Source organism: Dama dama, chromosome 17, assembly GCF_033118175.1.
Source record: "Dama dama isolate Ldn47 chromosome 17, ASM3311817v1, whole genome shotgun sequence".
In the NCBI taxonomy this organism is placed as follows: domain Eukaryota; kingdom Metazoa; phylum Chordata; class Mammalia; order Artiodactyla; family Cervidae; genus Dama; species Dama dama.
In genome coordinates this window covers 17945052-17968341 of record NC_083697.1, presented here as the reverse complement: position 1 = coordinate 17968341, position 23290 = coordinate 17945052, and the positions used below count along the sequence as shown (strand labels likewise).

General features: G+C 37.5%; 1 protein-coding gene across 2 annotated transcripts in view; it reads right to left on the bottom strand.

Annotated features, from left to right (window-relative positions):
- LOC133071876 (bifunctional heparan sulfate N-deacetylase/N-sulfotransferase 4) overlaps window positions 1-23290 on the bottom strand; it is a 255396-nt gene that overhangs the window by 86756 nt on the left and 145350 nt on the right. For both annotated transcript variants that reach the window (XM_061164723.1, XM_061164724.1), the window contains exons 4-5: window positions 16434-16619; window positions 14431-14559 (exon numbers count right to left, since the gene is read on the bottom strand). In XM_061164723.1, coding sequence (XP_061020706.1) covers window positions 14431-14559; window positions 16434-16619 — 315 coding nt within the window. The remainder of the gene's footprint in view (window positions 1-14430; window positions 14560-16433; window positions 16620-23290) is intronic.

The following is a 23290-nucleotide window of genomic DNA, read 5'->3' as shown; positions in this document are numbered from 1 at the left end:
GTATTTGGTTTGTGGGTTTGGGTTTTCTTATTTCTAATAAGGTCAACTCATTCATCCAAATTATCTGTAATTATGTTTCATTTAGGAAGGTCTTCCATTTTTCATATCATTAACTTCATGTACTAAACACAGAGATTGCTATAATTCTACAATCCTTACTCCTCATCTGAGCACAACAGTCAGTGTTGGAACATAAAGTGTATCAAAGTATGGACCTAGTGTTTCTAGCAGAGCTCCCTATTAATAAAAAAATAAATAAACCAAAGGCCTTAAAATCAGCAACACCAGCAATAAAACAAAAACCTTTGGCAAAAACATCTGAGGTGCTTTGGTAGACAACAAAATCAAATTAAAAAAAAAACAAAAAACAGTCCTGACCAACCAAGCAAGCACTGCATTTGATGACAGTTTGCTTCACTGGAATAAAGAATAATGATAGATATTTTATTGTTTAAAAATAGCTCAGGAAGCACAATAAAGTGACAATCAAGAACATTTTCAGAAGCGAAGCCTGTAATAAAATAAATACCTCTGTAAAAGAGAATGCATTTATCACATGATTTATGTGTTCTAGCAGGGAGAAACAATCAAGCAAAATTCACACTGTAAATAAACTCAGGGTTTGCAGTTTGCTAACACACCTCAAATATATTTGATAATAAAAGTGATATATACTTCTACTTTCTCAAATAAGAATTATGTCCAAAGTATTTACATTTTCTCTGAAAAAAATCCAAACTCTAGTTTTTGTCACATCTCATACTCTCTCTAAGGGAACCAACATTAGCTTCCTCATTTCATTTATGGACAGAGAAATCCTGAAGCACAGAGAAATTATACAACTTTTTCTTCAGTATTTAGCCAGTCAAGAATTAAATAAGAATTTCTGAGTTTGCTTAATACATTTACATTTCTGCTGTCCATCTAATTTTATAAAAAAAAAAAAAAGAGAGAACAAGCTTCCTCATCTTCCCGTCCTTCATTCTTCTTTTTTCCTTCTCTTTCTTCTACATTTGCCCTCTGCTCTTATTTCTTTTCCTTCTTCCTTTTTCTATTCCTTCTTTCTCCCTTCCTTTCCCTTTTCTTCTGAAGCAATTTTAACAACTCATGTGAAATGGCATGTAGTAGACACAGGTAGTCTGATGATATAATTTTTTAATTTATAGTCTTATTGAACAGGTACCTGTTGAGGGACTACTTGTTCCTGAGGGTGCGTTCAGTACAGGTGAGGGAGACGACATTCACTCAACATAAAGATATTTACCGCCGTGAGCAGCATTACACACGTGGCTCTTTGTGTATGTTATATACACACACAGCAGTGAGAGCTGACCTGTGGGGGGATCCAGGTGAGGAAGAGAAATTAGAGATAGAATCTGAGGGAAAACAGTGAGGTGAAGTCGAGAGTAATGGGAATAGAAAAGTACTGTCGACATTAGAAGGAAAGTGTATGAAGGCCCTAACCTGTCAGCTAGAACTATAAATCAAAATATTATTTGGGTCTATCACGTCCTTGTTTGAATTCCTTTCCTCTTCTTTTGTGACATGTCATACAAAAATTTCCATAATTTTATTTACCTACTCTTAATGACTTTACCTTCATTTTGTACTCTTAGTGCTAATTTGCACTTAGTGCTAATTTGCTAAAATGCAAACATTTATAGCTCCCAAACTTGCCATGAGCATTTTGCCCTCTGTAACTCTGTACACCTTTTCCCTCTACTGCTGCAAACTCCCATTCCACATTTCTACCTCACTAACTCATTCGTCTGATGAGTCCCTACAATGCTCAGCTCAAATACCAACTCCTCTGGACAGGATTCCCAGGCCTTCCTTGATGGGGTTATACACACACGTCAACACCCACACGACAGAACTGCTTTATAGTGAACATATTGAGAAGATCTCCTTGAAAAAAATCAAATAGTTGAGATATAAATAGTAATGAGATATAATATTAAAGAGATATAATATTAAATATACTCCTTATTATATCAGCATTATAAGCCACCGATGGAAAGACTAAGACAAAATAATTTGGTTTTCTAAAGTAAAAAAATATGTTTTAGAAAATAATTCATAGTTTTATTTTCATAATATCTGACTCTGAGGAGCAGCCAGAGGAAAACAAAGTAGGAATAATGAAAATGAAATAAAATGAAGTGATCCAAGATGGTCTTTCTTCAATGTACTTCAAATTTTAAAAATAAATATCAAAGAAAGAAACAAGACACTGAAATATCTAGGTGTTATATAATTTGCGGAGGAGAAGAAAGAATAAATGGCAGGGTGAAAACTCACAAACCAAAAAAAGAAACCCACACACAAATTAATATTAATTTTGTGGGCTCCCACAGAATGCACCTACCTTCTTATTACCTCACTAGCCACTAAGTCATATAAACACTAATATAGAGCGATTTATTTTTGACAACCATAAATTCACTGATTTTGCTTTCAAAGAATCCTTAATTATTAAGAGCATTATGTATGCAATACTTATATATTGTAAGCCTCAAAATAGAGAGGAGAAATCTATCGACTAACATTTACATAAATGGTAGGTTGTATTTTTTGCTGTTGAAAATTTATTTATGTGAAAGAGCTATTCCACAATCTTTCATAACATGCTTTGGGAAAATTAAATTATGCAGTTACACAAGATGAAACAGACTTCCCCCAATAAAATAATGTTGCTTTCATTTCTTTTTCTGGGGAAACAAAATTGAAAGAAAAAAAAAAAACAGTGCAATTTTATGGATTTGTTCATGATCTAGAAATATATTGGAATGTAAATTGTATTCCATCAGGACCTGTAGCAACCATTGGTATCGAAAGATGCATGTCTACACAATAATAGCCATCTTTCTCTCATTTGATGAGAAGACAGAGCTCAGAGTTAGGATACAAACGATTCTGGCCTTTTGTGGTGGCACACTTTACATTCTGAACTACTAATTGCTAAGTAAATTTGACTGCAAAAAAATAAAACAAAACCTGCACTATTCCCAAATCGGGAGAAAGCAAAAATTTCTCGGCATTCTCTAAAACGTTATACTAACTGTGATCCTGATTTTCAATGTAGACAAAAAACAAAACCAAACAAAACAGTATTACCTGTAGTGAAGCTATGGATATTAGCTGACTACATATTCTGCAACATTCCTACTGTGAGTGTGAATCACTGCAGAAGTGATGATTCATGTCCTTTTGTAAAGGTTAGTCTTGCAAATCTTTAAGTTTAAAAAAAAAAAAAAAAAAGCCAAACAAAAAAACAGATAAAGGGAAAAAAAGAGGTCACTGTGGGTCTTTCAGTAAGTGGAAATAGAATTTTCCACAATCTATATACTCTACAGGAGTCCATTCTTCTCACAGTTGGTGGCAGTTCTCCCAGGCTCTAAAGCCTCAGAGCTCCAATACCATTAATTGCTTCAAAAGTTCCTGCCCAGATAAGAGGCACATTTCACTGGAGGAGAGCAGTTAGAAGTTAATTTATTATTTTTTAATAAACACTGCTGGAACATTTGTCAATATCTTCCATGATCCTGAGTTAGAAATATTAACATATTATTTTATAAAGAAGTACATTTTATGTTCATGTGTGCTAAGTTGCTTTGATTGTGTCTGACTCTTTGTGACCCTATGTACAAGCCTGCCAAGCTCCTCTGGCCATAGGATTCTCTAGGCAAGAACACGGGAGTGGGTTGCCATGCCCTCCTCCTGATCCAGGGATCGAACCCATGTTTCCTGCATTGGCAGGTGGGTTCTTTGTGTGTGTGCTAAGTCACTTCAGTTGTGTTCGACTCTTTGAGACCCTATGGACTATAGCCCACCAGGCTCCTATGTCCATCGGATTCTCTAGGCAAGAATACTGGAGTGAGTTGCCATGTCCTCCTCCAGGGGATCTTCCCGACCCAGGGATCGAATTGCATCTTCTTTGACTCTGGAATTGCAGGCGGATTTCTTTACTTCTGAGACACCAGGGAAGCCCAGGTGCAGATCTTTTCCACTTGGAATATGCATTTGCTTTGTTCTACATGAAATATCTGATGGTTATAATTTTCTATAAAGCACAGCATTCGTAGGAAATAAAAATTATCAAAGAATGTTTGGATGTCTTGAATATCAGTAATCTGTAATTCTTTATAATCTTCTTTAAAAACGATGTGGGATATTTTGTGCATTTTATTTTGCTGCACTGCCTTTCTATCTGTGAATTATCTTACATATCCACTTCCATATTGTTTCAAGATTTAAAAGAACTGAAAGTTTAGTTCAGCTTAGTTCATGTTGATGGTTTCCTAAGCCTTGCAGCTGTCTTTAATCTGCCTGAAAAGCGAGCACTAATTCATAATGTACTGCACCTGCTATTAGATTGCATGAAATTGGAGATTGATATACACAAGAAAGAAAAGCTCATTAGCCAGCCTAGGTGTGTGAAGGTTCAGGAGACAGTAGTGGGGAAGTATATCATTGCAGTTCCATTATTCTCCACTGTCAATTGCAAGTACACCATTCTTTCAGGCACATATTTTTTTGTTCACCTGGATTTGCAACTGGCCAAAAACAGACAGAGGTTAGTGAGTCTGGGCACTGCTCTGGACTCTGGATGATGTAGTGCATTTCGTGGCTCCAGCTCCACCATTTTGAAGCCTCTAGAATCAAAGAATATTTAGATATACCTGTCAAGAAAACTTAGAAAATTCTATTTTCATATTGTTCTTTGTGAAGCACAAAATTAAAATGAATTAGAAAAAAATATTAAATCCAGCAAGGCATATTCATTTTAAGCTTTTACAGTTAGTGGTGACACCATCTGATAAGACTCCAGACTTCTTCGACTACAGTCAATTGTTGCATATTTTATAGGGTAGTGTCTTGACTTGAATGATAGTGGGTTACCTGGTGTAAGCTGTTTCACCTCATACATGATTAAATTATATTTCTTCCTGCCTGTACAAAGATTATATTGAAAATACAGGAAGAATTCGGCACTAGGGAAATACATGTTAGCATTTGACAAGTGGGGAACAGTGCAGGCAAATATCAATATGTGATGAGGTCATGATGGAATCTAAAAAAAAAAAAAAACAGGAGGAAGTTATCTGAAAGTTAAGTGGAGAGATGCTTAGCTATTCTTTTGAAATGCCATTCACACAGCTTTCAAGTCATTTAATTTTCAGTTTTTTACATTAATCTGGGCAAAACAAGTTGGTATCTAAGGAAATCAAGAAACCCCAATTCTTGCAGTTTGCTTAATCAAAATATCTAATGCGCAACAATAACAGGAGTTCTTATATGAGTCAAGATGTAAAAATATATTCCGATTACCATTTTCTGCTTTATGGTATATTAGAAAATAATGACATATTTTAAAATGTGTAAAACTATGAGGACAGCATGGCAGCTAGAATCAAAATTAAATTAAAAAAAACTATTTGAACATGCATAAAGAAAAATATTAGCGACTTTTGAGCACAGATTTACATACGGGTCTGTTCTAGAGAAGGGCAACACAAAATAATGTGAATTCCTAAAGTGGAAACTGGGCAGAGAAAGCAGCTACCATAGTCTTGGTGTGATTCATGCCTTTTTGACTGCAGAACAGAGCTGTGGAAGTTATAAACTAGGAAAAACAAAATACAAACAACTAGGTAGGACTTCTCAAGGGTATTTAATCCAGTCCCCTTCCTCAAGGCAATAAGAAAGAACTCTATAGCTATTGATTCCATTTTAAAGTACTCTAGAGAGGGAAATTCCAGGATACTCCCTCATATACCTTTTCCAGCTTTTATTATCTTCATAGGATATGCACATACAAATGAATCCAGAAACTGTTCGATCAGTTCAAATGATCTGCTAAATCTGGCAGTAATATTTCTTTCAGGATACTGATGACAGAAATTTCTTCCTCTGCTACTTCCTCCAATACATCTACCACTGAATATCTTCTCATTTTACAGAATTTTTTCATTCTTATGCTATTGTTTTTGTTTAGTCATTAAGTTGTGTCCGACTCTTTGTGACCCCACCAGGCTCCTCTGTCCATGGGATTTCCCAGACAAGAATGTTGGAGTGGGTTGCTATTTCCTTCTCCAGGGGATTTTCCTGATCCAGGGATCAAACCCATATCCCCTGCATTCGCGAGGATTCTTCACCACTGAACCACCAGAGAAAGCCTTAATTCTTATTGTTGATGTTGTTTCACTAAGCTGTGTCCAATTCTCTACAACCCCATGGACTGGAGTACACTAGGCTTCCCTCCTTCACTATCTCCCTGAGTTTGCTCAAACTCGTGTCCATTGAGTCAGTGACGCTATCCAAGCATCCTCTGTTGCCCCCTTCCCCTCCTACCATCAATCTTCCCCAGCATCAGCATCTTTTCCAAAGAGTCAACTCTTCACATCAGGTGGCCAAAGTATTGGAGCTTCAGCTTTGGCATAAGTCTTTCCAATGAACATTCAGAGTTGATTATTAATTCTTTTACATGTTGATAAATTGCCGTTTCCTTTTCCCTCTGACCCTACTATAACTAAATATGTAGTGCTGGTTTGTAATATGTAAAATTAAACCTACTTCATATTTTTTATGTTTTATAATGAAAAATGTATACCTATGTCTAACTGGATAAGAACAGAATCACACAGTTTTAGCATCAGATGAGATATTAAAAGTAATAGATTCGACATTCCTACAAAATTTCTGTTTATACAGCTTCAGTGACAAGGAACTGAATATGTCATGTGGCAGTCCATACAATTTACTGGCAGATTTAATCTATATTTATACAATATTTATACTTAAATAATGCTGGAATTTGTGCACTATTTTCTTTGAAAGTAATTTTGGGACTTTTTATTATTGCCTGTTAAATTTCATCTTGCTAGATTTGGTCTGTTACTTCACTGTGCTATGTATACTAGGTATTATACATTATCATCTGATGTATTTACCATGACTGCCACCTTTGTATCACACTATCTTATCCTTATCCATCCATTCATTAATATACTGAAAACCCAACACTAAGAACAAAAATCTGTGGGTCATTTACAAATCCTCAGAGAAAATCACTATGTGAGAGAGATACCACAATATAGAGAGTCCATAGTATTTCCAGGATGTGAAAGTGTAGGTCATTATTGAAAAATGAAATAAAGTGAGATTGGTCTTAAACCTTTAGAGTTTATACTAACACTATGATCACTTATCCTACTTATAAGCACAAAGACATTGGTTTTCCATGTTCAAAATCAGTTGAAAGAGTAGGCAGGAGAAGTGATCATCTTTCTCTATGATTTCATGGATGTTGATGCTTTCTACTGAAATCATATCTCCCCAAGGGACTTTGATACCTAACAAATGCAGTCATAGACCTCTCCTTTGGGACAGGCTCTGTGAGGATACAAATATTCTTTAGAGTCAACATGTTAATGATCTCATCTTGAAAACATACCTTCACATCAATGAATTTACAGGCTTTTTTTCTTCAGTTCAGTTCAGTCGCTCATTCGTGTCCGACCCTTTGTGACCCCATGGACTGCAGCACTCCAAGCCTCCCTGTCCATCACCAGCTCCCGGAGTCTACCCAAACCCATGTCCATTGAGTGAGTGATACCATCCAACCATCTCATCTTCTGTTGACCCCTTCTCCTCCTGCCCTCAATCTTTCCCAGCATCAGGGTCTTTTCAAATGAGTCAGTTCTTCGCATCAGGTGGCCAAAGTAGTGGAGTTTCAGCTTCAGCATCAACCCTTCCAATGAATATTCAGGAATGATTTCCTTTAGGATTGACAGGTTGGATTTCCTTGCAGTCCAAGGGACTCTCAAGAGTCTTCTCTAACATCACAGTTCAAAAGCATCAATTCTTTGGCGCTCAGCTTTCTTTATAGTCCAACCCTCACATCCATACATGACTACTGGTAAAACCATAGCTTTGACTAGACGGACCTTTGTTGGTAAAGCAATGCCTCTGCTTTTTAATATTCTGTCTAGGTTGACCATAACTTTTCTTGCAAGGAGCAAATGTCTTTCAATTTCATGGCTGCAGTCACCATCTGCAGTGATTTTGGAGCCCAAAAAAATAAACTCTCTCACTGTTTCCATTGTTTTCCCATCAATTTGCCATGAAGTGATGGGACCAGATGCCATGATCTTAGTTTTCTGAATGCTGAGTTTTAAGCTAACTTTTTCACTCTCCTCTTTCACTTTCATCAAGAGGCTCTTTAGTTCTTCTTTGCTTTCTGCATAAGGATGGTGTCATCTGCATATTGATATTTCTCCCAGCAACCTTGATTCCAGCTTGTGCTTCATCCAGCCCAGCATTTCTCATGATGCACTCTGTAATAAGCAGGGTGACAATATACAGCCTTGATGTACTCCTTCTCGTATTTGGAACCATGGAACCAGTTCCATGTCCAGTTCTAACTGTTGCTTCTTGACCTACATACAGATTTCTCAGGAGGCAGGTCAGGTGATCTGGTATTCCCATCTCTTGAAGAGTGTTCCACAGTGTGTTGTGATCCACACAATCAAAGGCTTGTTGTGGTCAATAAAGCAGAAGCAGATTTTTTTCTGGAACTCTCTTGCTTTTTTGATGATCCAGCACATGTTGGCAGTTTGATCTCTGGTTCCTCTGCCTTTTCTAAATCCAGCTTGAACATCTGGAAGTTCATGGGTTCATGCACTGATGAAGCCTGGCTTGGAGAATTTTTTGAGCATTACTTTGCTAGCATATGAGATGAGTGCAACTGCGCAGTAGTTTGAGCATTCTTTGGGATTGCCTTTCTTTGGGACTGGAATGAAAACTGACCTTTTCCAGTCCTGTGGCCACTGCTGAGTTGTCCAAATTTGTTGGCATATTGAGTGCAGAACTTCCATAGCATCATCTTTTAGAATTTGAAATAACTAACTGGAATTCCATCGCCTCCCCTAACTTTGTTTGCAGTGATGCTTTCTAAGGCCCACTTGACTTCACATTCCAGGATATCTGGCTCTAGGTGAGTGATCACACCATCGTGGTAATCTGGGTCATGAAGATCTTTTTTGAACAGTTCTTCTGTGTATTCTTGCCACCTCTTCTTAATATCTTCTGCTTCTGTTAGGTCCATACCATTTCTGTCCTTTATTGTGCTCATCTTTGCATGAAATGTATCACTTCTGGTGCCTCTCTATTCATAACAGGACACAGCTACAAAAACTTCCAAGCTTACATTATCTTTACTTTAGTCATCACTTCCTTCCCTCTTTCTTTGTTTCCCATTTTATTTCACTCCCTTCATGTCTTTTCCCACCTCATTTCCTCATTTGGTGTGATGGCTAATTTTGTACCAACTTGACTGGACCACAAGTTACTCAGCTCAAACATTATTCTGGGTGTGTCCATGAGGATGATTTTGGATGATATTAACAACCAAATTGGTTAACTGAGCAAAGCAGATAATGTGGATGGGTCTGATCTAATCTGCTGAAGGCCAAATAGAATGAAAAGTCTCACTTTTCTGTGAATAAAAAGGAATTTCTTCTGCCCCATTGCCTTTGAACTGATCACTGTTTTCTGTTTTTGTTTTTGTTTTTTAACCTGCCTGAAAACCGGAAGTGAAACACTGGCTCTTCCTGGGTCTCAATCCTGTTGACTTTGGGGCTAGAAATACACCATCAACTGTTCTGGTATTTAGGCTAGAGAACTTCTATTGAAACTATACCGTCAGTTCCCCTGGGACTCTAGCTTGTTCACTGTAGATTTTGAGGCTTGCCAACCTCCATAAACACATGAACAAATTTCTTGTAATAAATCTCTCCCCCACAATCCTCTTAGTTCTGTTTCTTTGAAGAACCCTGATTAATATATCTGATAACTTCTGCTCATGCAGCTCTAGAACTAAGCCCTATTTTAATCTGGGTTCCGTCAAATGCTACCCACAGTCTGTCTCCCTAGAGAGCTGAGTAGTGTCTACTTGAATTGCCTATGACTACACTGCTCAGGTTTTGAGCAGCATTATTCCTTACTCCCATATCTTTGTGGATTGCTATTTGTCTGATCCCAGCTTCATATCGCTGTACATAGAATGTCTTACATTATCCACACTGTTAATCATCTCTAACATTGCTCCTTCTTCTTTGTCTATCTGGGTTTCCCGCCTTTACTCATGAATCCTACTTTAAGATCACCATCAGTTCACAATGATAAAGTAAGTACAGTTTGTTATTGGAGTCTAGAAATCTCCTGAAAACTCCCCTCTTCCATTGTTCTATTTCTCCTGCAATTAAAATAACTTTGGTTGGCAATGATAAGCTTTTTAAGTGAGGTTAGTGTTATTTTGTCAGTTTACAGCAAGCGCTACAGATATAAGTGCCAAATAGTCTTCCATCTTATTTAAAGGACCAACTACTAGCCTCTGAGTAATGATTTATGCACGCTTGCATGCTAAGTCACTTCAGTCATGTCCGCCTCTTTGCGACCCCATGGACTGTAGATTGCTAGGCTCCTCTGTCCATGGGATTCTCCAGGAAAGAATACTGGAGTAGGTTGTTGTTTCCTTGTTCGGAGGATCTTCCCGACTCAGGGATCAAACCCAGGTCTCCTGTCTCCTGCATTGGCAGGTGTGTTCTTTACCACTGACAAGGACCAACTATTAGTCTCTGAATAATGCTATATCAGTTCAGTTCAGTTCAGTTGCCCAGTCATGTCCTACTCTTTGCGACCCCATGAATTGCAACACACCAGGCCTCCCTGTCTATCACCAACTCCCAGAGTTTACCCAAACTCATGTCCATCGAGTCGGTGATGCCATCCAACCATCTCATCCTCTGTCATCCCCTTCTCCTCCTGCCCTCAATCTTTCCCAGCATCAGAGTCTTTTCCAGTGAGTCAGCTCTTTGCATCAGGTGGCCAAAGTATTGGAGTTCCAGCTTCAACATCAGTCCTTCCAATGAACACCCAGGACTGATCTCTTTTACGATGGACTTGTTGAATCTCCTTGCAGTCCAAGGGACTCTTAAGAGTCTTCTTCAACACCACAGTTCCAAAGCATCAATTTTTCAGCGCTCAGCTTTCTTCACAGTCCAACTCTCACATCCATACATGATCGCTGGAAAAACCATAGCCTTGACTAGATGGACCTTTGTTGGCAAAGTAATGTCTCTGCTTTTTAATATGCTGTCTAGGTTGGTCATAACTTTCCTTCCAAGGAGTAAGCGTCTTTTAATTTCATGGCTGCATCACCACCTGCAGTGATTTTGGAGCCCCCCCCCGCCCTCCAAAAATAAAGAAAGAGTCAGAAATGATGCTATATATGGAGTACTAAATTCATAGTTTTTGAAAAGCAGAGTTATAAATCCATCTCTTTAATGACAAGTAGCCCCATGGGCACCCAGGTAGTGAATATCAGTAACAATCAGACCTTGGGGCTAGAGGTTCATGGGAGGGAATCATCAGTGTTCTGATGCTTATCCCTTCCCCTGAGGAGGGGACAGGGCAGATTTGGGGTTGGGAGTGTAGACCCAAAGTGAAAACAGTATGAAGATGTGACCTTTGCTTCTGTGAAGATCAAATTCTCAATTAATGGGGGAAGGAGGAAAGAGAAATATTTCCCATATTTGCTTTCATTCACATTCACATGCATATATCGATTCTCAAAAGTATTTTGTGATGTTATTGATTCTTCTAAGTCTCAGTGAGCTTGAATTAAACACATACAAAATGGAATATCCAAAAGGAATACTTTTGAGGAACATTGAGGATTGTCTAGTTTATACATTTGTCTTACAGGAGAGCAAACAAATTCTGAGAAATAGAATTTCTTACTAAGATCATAGAGCATCCAAGCTCTTCCCCAGTTTAATGGAATCCCAACAAAAGAGACAGTTCTGTTTTGTTTTTAATAGTCCTGCAGTTTGAAGAGGTTTGTTGATTACTCATACTCAGATAAAGCACTCATTCCCCATGCTCAAAGTCCTTCAAGCTAGGCTTCAGCAGTACTTGAACTAAGAACTTTCAGATGTACAAGCTGGGTTTAGAAAACATAGAGGAACCAGAGATCAAATTACCAACATTCATTGCATCATAGACAGAGCAGGGAATTTCAGGAAAAAACATCTATTACTGCTTCACTGATTATGCTAAAGCCTCTGACTGTGAGATCACAACAAACTGGAAAATTCTTAAAGAGATGGGAATACCAGACCTCCTTACCTGCCTCCTGAGAAACATGTATGTGGGTCAAGAAGCAACAGTTTGAATTGGACACAGAACAACTGACTGTTTCCAAATTGGGGAAAGAGTACATCAAGGCTGTATATTGTCACCTTGCTTATTTAATTTCTATGCAGAGTACATCATGTGAAATGCCAGGCTGGATGACTCACAATCTGGAATCAAGTTTGGCAGGAAAAATATCAACAACCTCAGATATGCAGATGATACCACTTTAACTGTAGAAAGCGACAAAAAACTAAAGAACCTCTTGATGAAGATGAAAGAGGAGGGTGAAAAAGCTGGCTTAAAACTGAAAACATTCAAAACACAAAGATCATGGCATCTGGCCCAATAATACATGGCAAATAGAAGAAGAAAAAGTGGAAGCAGTATCAGATTTTATTTTCTTGTGCTCCAAAATCACAGTGTCAGTGACTACAGCCATGAAATTAAAAGATGCTTGCTCCTTGGAAGGAAAGCTGTGACAAACCTAGACAGGGTATTAAAAAGCAGAGACATCACTTTGTCCACAAAGGTCCAGATAGTCAAAGCTATGGTGGTTCCAGTGGTCATATATGGATGTGAGAGTTGGACCATAAAGAAGGCTGAGTGCCAAAGAATTGATGCTTTTGAACTGTAGTGTTAGAGAAGATTCTTTAGAGTCCCTTGGACTGCAAGGAGATCAAACCAGTCAATCCTAAAGGAAATCAACTCTGAATAGTCATTGGAAGCACAGATGCTGAAGTTTAAGTTCCAATATTTTGATCACCTGATGGGAAGAGCCGACTCATTAGAAAAGACCCCGATTCTGAGAAACACTGAAGGTAAAGAAGAGGGCATCACCAACTCGATGGACATGAATCTGAGCAGACTCTGGTAGATGGTGAAGGACAGGGAAGCCTGCAGCGCTGTAGTCTATGGGGTCTCAAAGAGTCAGACACAACTTAGAGACTGAACAATAACATACATTTTTGCCCCCACTTCCCTACCCCTTCAATTCAATTTATGAGTTTTCATCTATATACAAGGTAGGTTTTTATTTAATTTCTTCATGGATTAAAAATAGCATATATATTAGCTAAATTTATTTAAACATACCTGGAGCTTCACCAGAGACAACTGAACCACAGTTTTTTTTAAAGCATGAATCATTTTCTCTCAGTATGAAAATTTCTTACCAAAACAAGTTAGACATAGCGTACAACTCACTATTTCACATTTTCTTGTGTGCAGTGGGATGTAAAGAAAAGGACATGACTCTCTAAAACCTCAGAAATGGAATCTTTAAGGGAAAAAAATTGAAAAAGCTGAAGTAATTGCAACATTATCTAGTGACAATATATTCCCATATTGCTATACTTTTATACATATAACTGGAAATAAAATTGCAAAACTCTGAATAATCAAAGGGCACAATTAAAAGGGGCAAATTTTCTAGCTTTGATTCCAAACAAAATGAATATTTTAAAAAGAAGCCTCAGATGACCCTAGTATTTAAAGATAATGCATAGTTATGTATTTTCATGTAGAAGGAAATGGCAACCCACTCCAGTATTCTTGCCTGGAGAATTATATGGGCAGAGGAGCCTGGCGTGCTACCGTCCATGGGATGACGAAGTGTCAGATATAACTGAGGAACTAACACACACACTGCGTATTTTCAATGCAGCTTTTCATTGTGATCATTTTTAGAGATGGAAATATGTATGTCTACTGATAGACATACTACTACTTGAGCTAGAAGCAGATTCAACTTACAGACAAAATACACACCACCGTATTGTGAATGTTTTTGGCTGTACTCAGTCATTTCTGACTCTGTGACCCCATGGACTGTAGCCCACCAGGTTCCTCCATCCATAGAATTTTCCAGGCAATAATACAGGAGTGGGTTGCCATTTTCTTCTCCTGAGTTTCTTCCAGACCCAGAGATCGAGCCCACTTGAACCAGTATCTCTTGCTAGACAACTGTATATATGTCTTTACTACAATTCAAGTATAAGAGTCAACGTTGAGATATTATCTTACATTTAATTGGTATAGTCAACACATGGATCTTAACAAATCTGTGTTTTTCTTGATTGACCTTTATTAAGGGAATTTAATAATTAGATGTAGCCTAATTTCTCTCTAGTATTTACCATCTACTCTTGTGAGAAGGTTGACAACGGAAACAAAATGAAACATATTTGAAAGGTCTGATGTTATTGTGAAAAGCATAAATAGGATACTTACTGGGTTTAGAAGGATTGTGAGGAAAAGTTCACCTCCTCTGATACTTTTATCCAATTCTTGGGGACCTCCTGGATACTCTTTGTAGAAAATAGTGTGTGTGAACAACCCACAGGTCTGTCGAGGGAGGACCTGAGGAAAAAGAAAAAGCAGCATATTGACATGACTTAATTGAAAGTTCCATTGCTGTGTCATGACTTCAGAGTCTGCATATCATCATTCCCATTGGAGTTTCCCAGTGGATAAAGCCAAAATCTTACTGTAACCAAGAGTTGATGCTGGTGTAATTATGTAAATATTGAGAGTTGCCCATTCAAAGTCATAGGACATATACATTACAACATTTTCATTCATGCCTATAATTTTCACCTACCAGCTGAGTTATGTTACAGAATTGGTTTAAAAAAAAAAAAGGCTTCTTAGGGTTAATTTAATTTAAATATAGAGATTCTCCAAGGTTACATTTTTCATGGTATTAGACCGTTATTTTCCTTGATCCTGAAATACAGTTTACGTGTACTTACATCTCAGAGTCCTCAGGCTCTGAGATTCAAAACAATGAGTTTTCATCAGCCTCACCACTCTGTTTTGTTTTTACTACTCTGAATTAAAGTTTTAATCCCAGTAGTAGTCAAATTATTTAATGATTGCTTCTGGTATGTCTTGAGGCTAATTCTGTTGTAACTCAGAATGTTCAACAGAGAAAGCAAATAGGTAATTTTATTCCAAAAACTTTTTATTGAATAATAAACTACTTATAATCTAATGGGGTTGAGGACATGTATTCATTTGCACAGAATAACTATTTATTCTTTGCTTAATTTTAAAAATCTAGGTATACGAAAATAAATAGTGCTGACTTAAAGGAATGTGTCTATTTAAAAATATATCAAATGGTTACATTACTCAATTAAGGGAAAACTGCTTTCACTCTGATCTGCAATTATATCAGAGTAAAACTTTTAATATCTCCTGGATTTCTAAGGACATCAATACCTTTAGTTGCATTTTCAATAGATCCATTAAATCTGAGGCTTCTTTAGGTCCTCTAGTACCAATTTACAATAAAAAATTAAAGTTTTATGATTAATGAATGTTGAGTATTATCTCTGTTAATAAGTGTCCTATTACTTTTTCTTTGGTTTTAGATACATATTGGGTAGAAAGATAGATAGGCAGATGATTCTAGTAGTAACCTGAATAATGGGTTGAAAAGATGTAAATATTTAAAGGAGGGAGAACAGTTGTAAACCCTTCCTATGATCTTGGCAACCAGTGATGAGAATATGACGTAAGGCACTGGATGTGGGGATGGATGTTTTAAGATGAGCTATTTTATTACAAAGCAAAACAAGACAGTTTTTTTCATTCTCATCTAATAAATTCCCATCTAATATACTTTTGGTTTTATTTTCATTTATAGGAACATATGCATCACCCTTCCATCAAATTATTATTTTTCAGTTAATATATTTGAAAAGAAAATATATACCTTCATTTTTATAATATGCTAAGAAGAGAACAATGAAAAACTGATATCCTAAGATATTCTTCAGTGTCTTAAACTGAAAATAAACTGGGTGGATAAATTTAGCTCTTGGATACTATCTGTTAGATTCTGTCTGTTTATAGTGTAGTGATTTGAGAGGTGTTTTCTTGATTTATGAACCTACATTTTGCCTAGAAAATTCTAAATAGAACCAGCCAAACAAATGGACCTGGAGAAACTCCCCAGAAGTAAAAGGTCCCCAGACAAATCCAGAAATGGCAGGGGATGACCTACATGAAACATGCTTCCAACATTTTGAGCTTGTCTCAAATTTGCCAATACTACCCCACAGCTTAAGAAGCAGGTCTATAGCCAAGCAGTGTATTAATGTGTGACCATCATGGTGTGCAAGGGATTTATGATACTCATGTAAAAGAGTGTTTTTGAAGTTAGATTTTGTCTTCATTCCACATGTAGGTACTGAGAGCCTTCGATACACACAACAATACATGCTTACCATGATGCTATTGTGAATGAAGCCCTTTCGGTAGCGTGCAGGTTTCAAATGCGGATACTCTTCAGTGCTGGTGACCTGAATACCCCAGACCTTCTTCCAAGCTGCATACAGCTGAATGTGAACTGGGTAGACCCCTGAGTGATGAGGTGCCACAGCGTAGCCCATGTTGATAGGTATTCCATGTTCCTAAAAGAAAGCCAGAATGACATCATATGACATGTGGTCGGTTGAATTCAATTAAAATCATTTCCACAAATATCTATTTAGGATACAGTGAATTCTATGCTAAGAATGAAATACATAAAAACTAATAGGATGGCATTTTTGTCCTTCAGTAACTCATGGTCTTATGATAGTCATAGTAAATTCGTTGGGCATGTTGCTCAGTCATGTCCGACTATTTGCAAACCCATGAACTGTAGCCTGCCGAGTTTCTCTCTCCATAGAATTTTCCAGGCAAGAATACTGGAGTAGGTTGCCATTTCTTACTCCAGTGGATCTTCCTGACCCAAGGACTGAAACTGCATCTCCTGGATTAGCAGATGGGTTCTCTGCCAGATGGGAAGCTAAGATTAATTCTGAATTTTGAATACAGAAAGTTTGGGGGGAAGATAAGAAGAGGACATGGCCCTTCCTCAGAAAAGAGAAAAAAAAAAAAAAAAAAAAACCAAAAAGCACATGTATAAGTTGCCCAACTATGAGCAGGAATAGCACAATGTAGGGTGTGTGTGTCTATAATGTTGAAGACAACCAAAAAGGTAAGTATGTACAATAATGTGATGAGCTTTTACTGTTAACATCAGGGATTGGGAATTAATGTATTTGAATGGCATAGACAAGGAAGCTCTGTGATCATGGAGGGTCATGACTGCTCTATGTCTTAGGAAGCAGGATATAGTGACAACATGCTAAGATGAACCAGAAGTGAGGAAGAAGTGAATCAAGCCTGTGCATTACAAAGCTATTGCAATGGTACAGTTTAGAGGGAACATGAGTACCTAAACTAGATTGTTGGTGGTCAGATTAAAAGCCTACGAAAAAATGCCATATGAGAGTCAGTGATGATTTGGATACAGTGGGTAAAGGAAAAGTGAAGACTGGTTTTGGATCTTAGCAGCTCAATTTATTTTTATAAAACCTACTATTTACTATGAGATACTTGTCTTGGGTAAACAGTGAACTCTAAAGGAAAAGAAGGATAAATTTAAAACAATAATATGAGAAAACTGTAGAAGAATGGTATTACATTGTAAACTACATCATATCAACTGTAGTCTTCTAAGTTCTGCTTCTTTGTATTTCTCCCTTTAAATGCTTATCTGCTTTATAAAGATGACTTGAAGGATAGAATCTCATCAATTGAGAGTATAAATGACAATATTCAGCAATACATGAAGGCTGACTGAATCAAAAAACAGAACACAAAAAAAGTATTGACTTGACAATTGCCACATATATTTTCTATCGTATGATACACAGCACAGGGAAAGAATTCAGTCTGGCATAATAAGCAAGTAGTGAATGGATCACGTATCTACGATGCCTAAGTCAATGCCACATTCAGTTCAGAAGATAGGCCCTAAAGATTTTGCAAGTCTCCTTCATTCTTCCTTTCACAGTCTGACCCTCACTGTACAGCCAGATTCACCTCTCTTTTACTAGGAATATGTGTTTTCTAACATCTATTACAATAAATGGCTCTGTAGAAAGACTGAATTATGAAATCAATGCTATAAAATGAGCTGGAGTCTTTGGCTAGGTACTGGGGAAAATTCATTTCTTTGTGTGTGCAGAGGAAAAATACTTCTTCCAGGAACTTACATTTTCAATATAAAGTAAGGTTGGCAAAGTCTAGTTATAAAACTACTAGGAAACTACCAGAGGGAAAAGCTAACTACTTTTATGCTGACAGTCACTGGGAAACATGTACTGGGAAAAGCCTTAGATCTCTCTGGTTAGTTCCATGTTGCTCAGTGAATGGTCCCAAAGCCTTCTGAGGATCAGTACCATCAGCAGTCAAAAGGTGAATATGCTGGGTATGACATACAGATAAACTTCTCATGAGAGACGTCTAGGATCAAGTGTGTTCACATCTCTCTGTCGGGTAAATAGGATTTGTGTGACTGGTGCTGACAGAAGTAGTTCTGATTTACAAAAAAAGGGGACAGCAACCTGTTATATTCTTATTATTCTTTCAAGTGATTCATATGAAGTTTTGTATTAGTCTTGTCCCATGATTAGAAGAATAACAGTCAACAGCGCATGAATTTTAACATCTTTACCAATTACTTTGTTAGTCCTCATTTTTATCACTTCTATAGAACAGCTGGTAAAGAGTCTGCCTGCAATGCAGGAGACCCTGGTTCAATTCCTGTGTCGGGAAGATCTGATGGAGAAGGGATACGCTCCCCACTCCAGTATTCCTGGGCTTCCCTTGTGGCTCAGCTGGTAAAGAATCCACCCGCAATGCGGGAGACCTGGGTTTGATCCCCGGGTTGGGAAGATCCCCAGGAGAAGGGGAAGGCTACCACACCAGTATTCTTCCCTGGAGAATTTCATGGCATATAGTCCCCACAGTCGCAGAGTCGGACACAACTAAGCAACTTTCACTTTCACGTCAAAACTTTATTCCAAATTTTGGGCTTAGAACACTAGATAAGTATGTGAATCTTCTAGAAGCAAAGAGATAGAAAATAAAATCATGAGAGAACTGAAATATTAAACAAGTGTATCTCTTCAGAAAAAAAAAAAAAGACATTTCACTTTTGACAGGTAGTAAAATGAATTGTAGAACTTTCATGAAAAAACCAGAAGGTAAAAAGCAATTGATTTGGTGAGTAGGGAGGAAGGGACAGTAAAAGGATTTTATTATATCTATTGATTTCTGGGGGCTTAATGTTCTACTGCTCATAAATTCATCTTATCACACTGACAACTGGAGCTCAATCAAAATAGTAAATCACACTAGATAATTATGAGTTTATACTTTTTCCATCCAAATGATAACACAAAATGAAAAGTAATTCCCTAGTAACTCTTTTTTCTGTTATCAAGGGGCTTGCTGTAGAAACCTTCATTCTTTACTGTCTAGAGCTTAAAACATTTCACAGTGACTTGGTCAACTAAAAAGTGAACTAAACATATTTTCACAAGATCACAAAAATTACAAAATTTGAAAGATTTTCTAATGTGAATATAGGAAACATTTGAAATTAAAAAATTAGAAATACAAATGACAGAGTAAATTATTTTATTATTTATTAAAACAATGCCTTTTAAAGGACCTAAGAGTTCTATGATATCATAATATGACATGCATCACAAATAATGATGGGAGCTTAACTTGGTCTAATTTTCTATTTATGTTAAATTCCCAGTTGACTTGAAAATGAGATAATGGGGTAATTTATAGACCATTAAAAAAGAGGGTCATCAGTTTTCAAAAACTAGAATAAAATAAAATATATTTAGTACCAAACACCTAACAGTAATGGACATGATCTCATTTAATTTTTCATTAGTCCTTCCTACTGATCATATCTGCTTGTAACTGCTTAGTATCTGATATTTATGAAGTTTTTTTTTACATTCATGTCTAGCATTATCCTCATAATTACCCTGTAAGGTAGCCTGGATGTTATTATCACATATGGGAACTGAGGCTCAGGGAAGGCAAATAACTTGCTCATATTTACAAATGCCAGAGCTAGAATTGTACCCAAGTCCTCCAAATTCATTGCTTCTGCTTTTCTACTCAGTTACTACTATTGTGACCCTCTCTGTCCATTCCCAGTTAATGACTAGAAGCACTTTACTGACAATAGGGAACTGATTTTAATATAAATATATTTTTGAATCAGAACTCCTATCACTATTTTTACTTGGAAGGGTTATAAAGCAAAATTATACACTTCCCAAACCCTGCAGCTATCATTTTTGATTTAAACAAGTTTCAGCCAACCAGAAGTACTTAGAAAAGATGTCAGAAGGTAGTAGGTGGGCAGATGCTAAAGCCTGGCAGCTCCTGGCCCCTGTTGCTGATATGGAAGATCCTTTCTGAAGCAGAATTTGGTGCCCATTTGCAGGGGAGCGGTGAAAACTTAATACTTCTGTCAGAGCTCCAGTAGCAACTTTAGAAATGGTTGCTCCCCTAGGGAACCAGTTCTGTCTGGCTCTGCAAGTCCCAGAGGAGGAGTATAGCCTAGAATCTGCTCCATCAGCCTTTCCAAAGTTTTGGAAGCACTTGAATCTTGAATTGCTGAATAAAAGTCTCTTCATTTAAAAAAGCTCCAAATGGCTTTTGCTTCTGTCATGGAAATCTGACTAATACAGGTGGTCTTCCCCCTTTCTATTAAATATAAAAGGTTTAAGGGGATCAAGTGAGATGTCAGTGGCTTCAATTCTAGGAAAACCGAGGAGGAGAGAGTTTGCTAAATTACTGCATGGTTTATCTTCAAGAAAATTCATTAGTACATGAGAAACACTTATTTGTCTAGCTGGTTACTATCATATATGACTATCAAATCCTGGGCTTCCCTGGTGGCTCAGTGGTAAAGAATCAGCCTGCCAAGGCAGGAGGTACAAGTTTGGTCCCTGGGTCGGGAAGAGCCCCTGGAGGAAGGCAAGGCAACCCACTCCAGTACTCTTACTTGGGAAATCTCATAGAGGAGCCTGGTGGGCTATAGCCCACAGGATCTCAAAAGAATCAGATACGACTTAGCAACTGAACAACAAAAACATTAAATCCTATGTTGATCAGCCAGCAATTAGTGTATATAGAAAATAACTAGGAGACTGGTCTTGAGGCAGGAGATAGATGGGCCCCAGGCTGAACACTTTCTTCCCTGTGGACAAAAACTCCATAATAGCAGAAACTCTATAAAAGCAGGATGCTGGAGAAGGCTGGGCCCTGCCCAGTTAAGAGATAAAAGGCCGAATAATCCTCATTCTTGAAGTCAAGGAGACTTCCTGGATTACACATGTGTAGAAAGGCTCCTTGGAGGTAAAAAAGGGAGGGAGTGTCACCTCATTATAAGTGATGTCAACTACCCATATGCCTCTTCATTAGAATCCATCTTGGTTAAGACATGAGTACACATACATGGCAGGTTCCTGAGATAGACCAAATATAGACTCTGAACCAGGCAAATCAAAATGATTGGCCAAAGGAAATCTGGAAGAAATGCCCCGTAAAAGTGGTTCAAACCACAAGGGCGTGCCTCGGTCTTTGAGCCTCCCTCTGTGCCTGTCCACAAATAACTGTTCTCTTTTCATCCTAATAAGCACTTTATTTGTTTCAGTACTTTCAGTCTTTGCGGGAATTCTTTTCTGCAAAGCTGATGAGTCAGGGCCGTGTCACTGACCACCGGACTTGTGGCTGGATGCCCTCACCACCTAAACCTGACCTTAATGTTTGGCCAGAACTGCCACCCTGAGTTATACCGCTGCAGGCTGAGGCCACCAGACTGACCACCATACGGTCAGTCTTTAGATAATAAATGTCACAGGTCAACTCCATGGTGAAACTGTATCATACCAAGAGAAGGTGAATAGATTGCACTGAAATAACATTGCTCTAATGGATTAATTTTGACGACTTGCAAGCACCTTTGTGCCAGCATGTAAAGGAATACCCCTTCATAGGATAACCACATCCTAATATATGGGCCAAAAGATCTGCAGGCACAACACAAGAGTTAGGAAGAGCAATTTTGTGGTCAATCATTGGTAGGTACTTTTTAGAAGACCTGGCGTACCACAGAGAGTCAGAGGAGAAAAGGAGAAAAAGGGGAGTTGGGAGATCTGGACTCATGGACACACCAGAGACATTCCCTAGATTGATCACAATAGCTGAAGAGAAACCTGAACAATAGATGGAGGTCCTGATACAGAGAGGAGAAGAGTCAGACAAAAGGCATTTTTCCCTGTTATTATGAAACCAGACCTAACACATTTTAGGATGGCAATATGCCCACTCCTAGCAGCATGCTTGTTTTATAAATATTTTTTAAAGAAAATAGCAAATAAAAATTTGTATTAAATACATTCATCACAGATATTTAATAAATGATAGAAAAAATAAATGAAATGATGATTAGATAAATGAATATACTTGTAAAGCATAAATGAATATACTTACAGTAAAGAGACAATGCATTTAACAGTACCCTTTTGAACTTAAATTATTGATTTGTCCTCCTAATTACACAACTCCTAGGGAGTGACACTTGTGCCAAAGAAAACAGATCTCATTTTCTATTTTTCCTTTTAATAAGGACTTGGAATCACATTGTCAACTTTGAGAATGATTCTAGGATCATTGATTTTTGCACTGTGTTTTGGGTACTGAAATTGTCTTCTGTTTTCATAAGTGATAAAAGCAATGACTGTGTGACCCTGGAAATTGGCCGGGTCAGTCCTGACACTTCTTGGAGCGAGGCCGAGTAAATGGTGATAAATCTCTGGAGAGCTCTGTGTTACAAATGGATTTTTCTTTTGAAAAAGAAATAGCGCAGCAATGGCATTGCTTCTATAGTGTGAAATTTCCAATTCTAAGTGAGCTATTTTGGGCAATTGAGACACATCTCTTTAGTATTCTTGACCTGCTAAAGATCTACTTAGCTGCTTAAAAATGACTAACAGGAAAACTAAAGAAGTCTTCATTCACACTGTATAAAATGTAGTTGATTAGGCACTTTCACTGCTAACTTTTTGTGCTCACAATTCCCACTTTATTGCTAATTATTTAACATATATTTATTATTTATTATTATGTATTAGGAGCCATTTTAGTTACAGAGGATACAGCAATGAACAAATAGAAATCTCTGCCAGCAGGAAGCTTATATTTTAATGGG